The sequence below is a fragment of the Odocoileus virginianus genome, chromosome 9 (assembly GCF_023699985.2).
Source record: "Odocoileus virginianus isolate 20LAN1187 ecotype Illinois chromosome 9, Ovbor_1.2, whole genome shotgun sequence".
NCBI lineage: Eukaryota > Metazoa > Chordata > Mammalia > Artiodactyla > Cervidae > Odocoileus > Odocoileus virginianus.
This window is the reverse complement of record NC_069682.1, coordinates 24,320,180-24,326,937: the sequence shown is the minus strand read 5'-3', so window position 1 is coordinate 24,326,937 and position 6,758 is coordinate 24,320,180. Positions and strand designations below refer to the sequence as shown.

The 6,758-nt window shown below is 58.8% G+C and overlaps 1 protein-coding gene across 1 annotated transcript; it reads left to right on the top strand.

Annotated features, from left to right (window-relative positions):
* Positions 1 to 2,241: 2,241 nt before the first annotated feature.
* FZD8 (frizzled class receptor 8) lies at positions 2,242 to 5,076 on the top strand. The gene has a single exon (XM_070472076.1). The coding sequence runs from the start codon at positions 2,247 to 2,249 to the stop codon at positions 4,320 to 4,322; it is 2,076 nt and encodes a 691-aa protein (XP_070328177.1). The 5' UTR covers positions 2,242 to 2,246; the 3' UTR covers positions 4,323 to 5,076.
* The last annotated feature ends 1,682 nt before the right edge of the window (positions 5,077 to 6,758 follow it).

The window sequence follows — 6,758 nt, the reverse complement described above, 5'->3', positions numbered from 1 at the left end:
CCACCACCACCGCATCCTCCTCCCCCGCCCCCCCAACCCAATAAAAAAAGTCCTGGCCTCAAACGAGCTTTTAGTTATATCTCTCCTTCGTCCCCATAGCCTCAATAACTTTAGTTTTCCAGCCGGAGAGGGAGAATGGAGAGGGGAGAGGGAAAGGAGGAGAGAGAGAGACAGACGTCTGCTGCCACTCTCCTGGCTAACTGAAATGCTTGTTCCCGAGATTACAGTAATTACAGCCCCAGCGTGAGTTCCATACAAGCGCTAAATGAAACAGCACATCAATTAAAAAATAAACACTCCATTCTCGGAGAAAGACAACCCCCTGGGACGTCCTAACAAGCGTAAATGAACCTGCCAGGCCGCCCGCCCCTCGGGCCCCTCCCCGTCTAAGGTGGCTACGAGCTGGCGGGGGCCTCGCTCGCTGGCCGCGTCCCCAGCCGCTCGGCCCCGGGAACACCGCGGAGACGTGTCCGCGCGTCCGCGCCAGGGCCCGGCGCCGCCTCCCACGGGGAGGAGGAGGCTTTGGCAAAAACATGTCAACTTTGGAGAGACGCACATACGTTCCAAAAGCGCGAGGCTAAGAGGGAGAATCCAGCCACAGAGTTTCCAGCCTGTCCTATAAGTTTTTCTTTCTCCCTTTCTGTTTTTTCTTTTTTAAAGAAGAAAGGGAATTATATCTCTTAAGGGAGCGCTTTATATATGTCCGGATGGTTTATATATCTTACCTAGCCTAATTAGCAGAACCCCCTTTGAGATCTGAACTAACCCCCTTTGAGATCTGAACCCCATTCTCCAGGTAAGGAAACTGACGCTGCCTCAAGTACCTCAGCTGAGGCAAGAGGAGACCCCTTTCTTCCCGCCCGCCCGTGTGCCCACGCCCCTCGCGCGCGCGCCCTTGGGCTACCTGGTACCTCTTCCCCGGCTGCCCCCTGTCCAGCCCCACCATCTAGAATGAACTGCAGTCATTCCTTTCCTCCCACATCGCCAATCCTCCAAGACCGTCGTTCTGACAATCCCAAGAAGGGCACCGCTTCCCCGTTCCCCCGCAAAGTCCCCGCGCACGCGCCGGCTGGCTGAGGGGCGAGGGGTCCCCTCGCCAGCAGGTTGCCCACATTCGGCGAGCGTAGGAAGCAGGGGCTTAACTAGTTCGAAACTGGCCTCTGAAAGCGCGCGCTGCATAAAGAATCTTCCCCAGTTCCCAAGCGCAGACTCGGGGTGAAGAAACCCCGACCTCAGCCCCACAGAGCGCCGCGGGGACGTTCGTGGCAAAACCCGTCTCTGCGGTCAACCCCAAGGTTATCCAAACTCCAGCCGCAGACAGCGCGCAACGCCGAGGGGACAGGCGGGTCCGCCCCAGGAAGGCGGGGCCTGGGGAGCGCGCAGACTCCGCCCCGAGCCCAGGATTGGCGCGCCGGCCGCGGGCGGAGACGGAGTCCGCGCCGTATAAATATTCATGAGCCGGCCTGGGCGTAGCGGGGCCGGAGCGGGAAGTTGGCGAGGGACACTGCTCCCGCCGAGGAGGTGGCGGTGGCGGTGGCGGTGGCGGCGGCGGCGGCGGCGGCGGCGGCGGCGGGGCGCGGGCGCGCCGCTCAGGTGTCTGCTCCGCCTTCCGGCCTGGATTTGCCTCCGTGAGTTCAGCGAGAAGGGAACCACCGACACCTCGCCCCAGTGCCGGCCGGAGCGCGACTTCACCGGAGGCGGGGTCCGTCATCCCGGCTGCTGACCGACGGACAGACGCCGGGGACTGAGGGCCGTGGCCTCGGCGGAGGCGGGCCCGTAACCCCGGCAGCAGCCGCGCGGCCTTGGGGGCGAGCATGAGCCCCGGGACGCCGAAAGGGGGCTGCAGGGGCTGACCCGGCTCAGAGCGGCCTGGCCCAGCCATCTTGACTGCGCACCGCGGCCCGAGAAGAAACTTGCTGCGCCGCCGCCCTCAGTGCCCGGCAGAGTCACCGGCGCGCGCGGAGAAAGCGACCGAGGGAGGGAGAGATGAGCCGGGGGCCGGCCACTCTGTCCCGCGAGGGCTGAGCCCGGCGGGAGTGAGCGGGGCAGACCCTGGGACCACGGTGCCCTTCGGCGGCCACCCTCGTCTCCCGCAGCTCCGAGAGGACGCATCTCCAGAAGGGACTAGGCTATTGGCAGAACCCCTCCCGAGAGAGGCAGGAGAGAGCCCGGCGCTCTCGCAGGAGCCCCTGGCGCCCCTCCGCGCGCCGCCCGGAGGGCGAAGGCGCGGGGCCGAGGCGCGCAGCATGGAGTGGGGTTACCTGTTGGAAGTGACCTCTTTGCTGGCCGCCCTGGCGCTGCTGCAGCGCTCGAGCGGTGCGGCGGCCGCCTCAGCCAAGGAACTGGCGTGCCAGGAGATCACCGTGCCGCTGTGCAAGGGTATCGGCTACAACTACACCTATATGCCCAACCAGTTCAACCACGACACGCAGGACGAGGCGGGCCTGGAGGTGCACCAGTTCTGGCCGCTGGTGGAGATCCAGTGCTCGCCCGACCTCAAGTTCTTCCTGTGCAGCATGTACACGCCCATCTGCCTAGAGGACTACAAGAAGCCCCTGCCTCCCTGCCGCTCGGTGTGCGAGCGCGCCAAGGCCGGCTGCGCGCCCCTCATGCGCCAGTACGGCTTCGCCTGGCCCGACCGCATGCGCTGCGACCGGCTGCCTGAGCAGGGCAACCCCGACACGCTGTGCATGGACTACAACCGCACCGACCTCACCACGGCCGCGCCCAGCCCGCCGCGCCGCCCTCCGCCGCCGCCCCCCGGCGAGCAGCCGCCCTCCGGCAGCGGCCACGGCCGCCCACCCGGGGCCCGGCCCCCGTCCCGCGGCAGGGGCGGCGGCGGGGACGCGGCTGCGCCCCCTGCACGCGGCGGCGGCGGCGGCGGCGGTGGCGGCGGCGGGAAGGCGCGGCCCCCTGGCGGCGGCGCGGCGCCCTGCGAGCCGGGATGCCAGTGCCGCGCGCCCATGGTGAGCGTGTCCAGCGAGCGGCACCCTCTCTACAACCGCGTCAAGACGGGCCAGATCGCCAACTGCGCGTTGCCCTGCCACAACCCGTTCTTCAGCCAGGACGAGCGCGCCTTCACCGTCTTCTGGATTGGCCTATGGTCTGTACTGTGCTTCGTGTCCACCTTCGCCACCGTCTCCACCTTCCTCATCGACATGGAGCGCTTCAAGTACCCGGAGCGGCCCATCATATTCCTCTCGGCCTGCTACCTTTTCGTGTCTGTCGGCTACCTGGTGCGCCTGGTGGCGGGCCACGAGAAGGTGGCGTGCAGCGGCGGCGCTGGGGCTGCGGGCGGGGCCGGGGGCGCGGGGAGCGCGGCGGCGGGCGCGGGTGCGGCGGGAGCCGGCGCTGGGGGCCCGGGTGGGCGCGGCGAGTATGAGGAGCTGGGCGCCGTGGAGCAGCACGTGCGCTACGAGACCACCGGCCCGGCGCTGTGCACCGTGGTCTTCCTGCTGGTCTACTTCTTCGGCATGGCCAGCTCCATCTGGTGGGTGATCCTGTCGCTCACGTGGTTCCTGGCGGCGGGCATGAAATGGGGCAATGAGGCCATCGCCGGCTACTCGCAGTACTTCCACCTGGCCGCGTGGCTCGTGCCCAGCGTCAAGTCTATCGCCGTGCTGGCGCTCAGCTCGGTGGACGGCGACCCGGTGGCAGGCATCTGCTACGTAGGCAACCAGAGCCTGGACAACCTGCGCGGCTTCGTGCTGGCGCCGCTGGTCATCTACCTCTTCATCGGCACCATGTTCCTGCTGGCCGGCTTCGTGTCGCTCTTCCGCATCCGCTCGGTCATCAAGCAGCAGGGTGGCCCCACCAAGACGCACAAGCTGGAGAAGCTCATGATCCGCCTGGGCCTCTTCACCGTGCTCTACACCGTGCCCGCCGCCGTGGTGGTCGCCTGCCTCTTCTACGAGCAGCACAACCGCCCGCGCTGGGAGGCCACGCACAACTGCCCGTGCCTGCGGGATCTACAGCCCGACCAGGCGCGCCGGCCTGACTACGCGGTCTTCATGCTCAAGTACTTCATGTGCCTGGTAGTGGGCATCACCTCGGGCGTGTGGGTCTGGTCCGGCAAGACGCTCGAGTCGTGGCGCGCGCTGTGCACCCGCTGCTGCTGGGCCAGCAAAGGCGCGGGCGCGGCGGGCGCGGGCGCGGCGGGCGGCGGCCCGGGGGGCGGGGGGCTGGGGGCCGGCGGGGGCGGGGGGCCGGGGGCCGGCGGGGCGGGCTCCCTCTACAGCGACGTCAGCACCGGCCTGACGTGGCGATCTGGCACGGCCAGCTCGGTGTCCTATCCAAAGCAGATGCCATTGTCCCAGGTCTGAGCGGAGGGGAGGGGGCGCCCGCGAGGGATGGGGAGGGGGCGAGGAGACGGAGTGCTGCGGGGGTGGGGGGCTGGGAGGAGGACACTCGAAGGCCGAGGTTTCCACCCCTTCACCGTGTTGATTGCTATTAGCATCATAATGAACTCTTAATGGTATCCATTAGCTGGGACTCGCTTAGAACAAAGTACCTGGCATTGAAGCCTCCCAGACCCACCCCCCTTTCCTCTACCGACGGGCGAGGAGTTTCTCCCGCCAGGCTTTCATTTCTGTTGGCAGGGCAGGGGAGGGTGAGCCCCGCGGCTGCGTTTCCGAGACCCAAGGTTTGGAGCCCTCTCTGGTTGCCATTTGCTGAGCTTGAAGCCAGACCTACAGATTTCACCTGAGGGACCTAAGTTTTCTCCCTCGACTCTGCTACGTAAACTCTTACTCCTAACACGTCCTAGAGGCGGGATGAGCGCGACCTAACGGGATTGCACGGTTTGGGTATTCTTAATGACCAGGCAAATGCCTTAAGTAAACAAACAAGAAATGTCTTAATTATACACCCCAAGTAAATACGGGTTTCTTACATTAGAGGATGTATTTATAAATATAATTATTTGTTAAATTGTAAAAATGTGTAAAATATGTACATACCCAAAGATATACAGTCTGTACATTTTCTGTAAAAAGTTTAGAGGCCACCCCTGTAAGAACAAATATAAGTATTCTATTTTGTCAATAAAATGACTTTTGATAAATGACTTAACCGTCACCCTCTCCCCCTGCCTCTTCTAAACTGTTACCTTGAAAGTGCTTGTGGAGGGCCCCTCCGAAACACGGACGTTTTCTGGTTTCTCATTATGTACACTGACCTTAGGCATGAAGAAAAATTACCTGTTAAACTCGAGTTCCTAAGTTGTTAGCAAAGTAAATATCACTGTTAAACTGAAATCAAAATTGGGATTTTTGCACCTTTCCGAAAAGATGGTGTTTTTAATGATAGCTCTCTTCTGATCCATGGACACCACTCACCTTAGTCGATGTAAATGGAACTTTTGCAAGGCGCAGTTCCACTCCGGCCTTGTTATTTATCTTGTATAATATCACTAAAGGCTTCAAACCCCACACTCATTTCTCGCGTCCTCCGTGATTTTGAAAGCACCTGCTCCTCGAAGACCTAACACACTGCTGAAGGGTAGAGGTTAATGTTTTCAGCCATCGATCACACTGTACAGTGTAAGTCACTCGACAATCCGGTGGTGGAACAGGCGCTCTTTAATGGATTAAACTAACGGGTTAACATCTTAATAACCTTCCAGGCTTGTGTATATCAAATGTGCTTCTTTTCCTAGAGAAAAAAGCTATTGTTCCTCTGTCAAGACTAAGCTAATTTATTTGAGCAGAAGGCTGTTGAATTAGCAGAAGAATGCTTTGGCAATTGTTGAACTTTTTACCTGTCTGCCCAGTGGCTCAGCACATCATTCCTTTAAGAGGAGCCAAATGAATAGGGTTAATCTGTAGGGAACTTGGTCCTTTGAGTTGGAAAAACTTTGATCTTTTCTCCTCTCCAAATGTGCTGTATAGTCTGAAGTTTCTTTCCCTGCGGCCGGGCTCCTCTTCGTGCAGACCAATTGGCCACCGCGGAGCCTTAAAGTTCTTCCATGAAAGGGATGTGGGACTTTTACTTTAAAAAGGAGAGAGAGCCAGGGAGAGGAAGACTTGTAACAGTTAGTGAAGACCAGAGGCACAAGTGCCCGCAGCCTTTTAAACAGCTTTTCCCGGCATTGTTAGCCAGCCTGCAGGCAGCTAGGCATGAGTTGAAGCTTTATAGAAAAGGGCTCTGAATGCCCTACAGGTGGTCTGTGCACATAATCCCCCAATTTCAAGCGTTTTCCTTTGCTGGACAATTGCATTACAAAACTCCCTTCTTTTTCGCTCCTAATTGAACCAATGAACTATTATAAACTACAAGTTTTTCTTAAAAAAAAAAAAAAAAAAAAAAAAACCTTCAGTGCCTAAATTCTATTGACTGAATTCTGGCAAGTTTTCTGAACCGAACCTTTTCAAACACCGGAAGTAAATGCTTCTTCAACCGACATTTCTCTTTTTCAGATATTTTTATTCCCCATGCTTGTTATTTTCTGACAGATTAGCAATAATTTAAAAGTAATTGGTAAGGTTGTGTGTTCCTGCTGAAAAGATAGCCCCAGGACCCGTATTAACCTGTCAATCAAGATAAGAAATGGGCAGCTACCCTGCTAATGATGGGGGGCATCAAACGTTGTGGGGTGGGTGGGGACTTCTGCAGCCTGCAAAGAAGTTTGTTCTCTTTTCCTAATAGGAATATTTAGTGGTTAGAAATTTTTTCTTTTAATGAATAGGATGGAAACTACTTTGACTGATCTTTCTCATGTAAGAAGCTTTTAAGAAGAGTTTCTTGGTAGAAACATTTGG

Bases quoted from the DNA above. Each gene is read 5' to 3' on its own strand.
- FZD8 (XM_070472076.1), top strand. From the start codon at position 2,247: ATGGAGTGGGGTTACCTGTTGGAAGTGACCTCTTTGCTGGCCGCCCTG.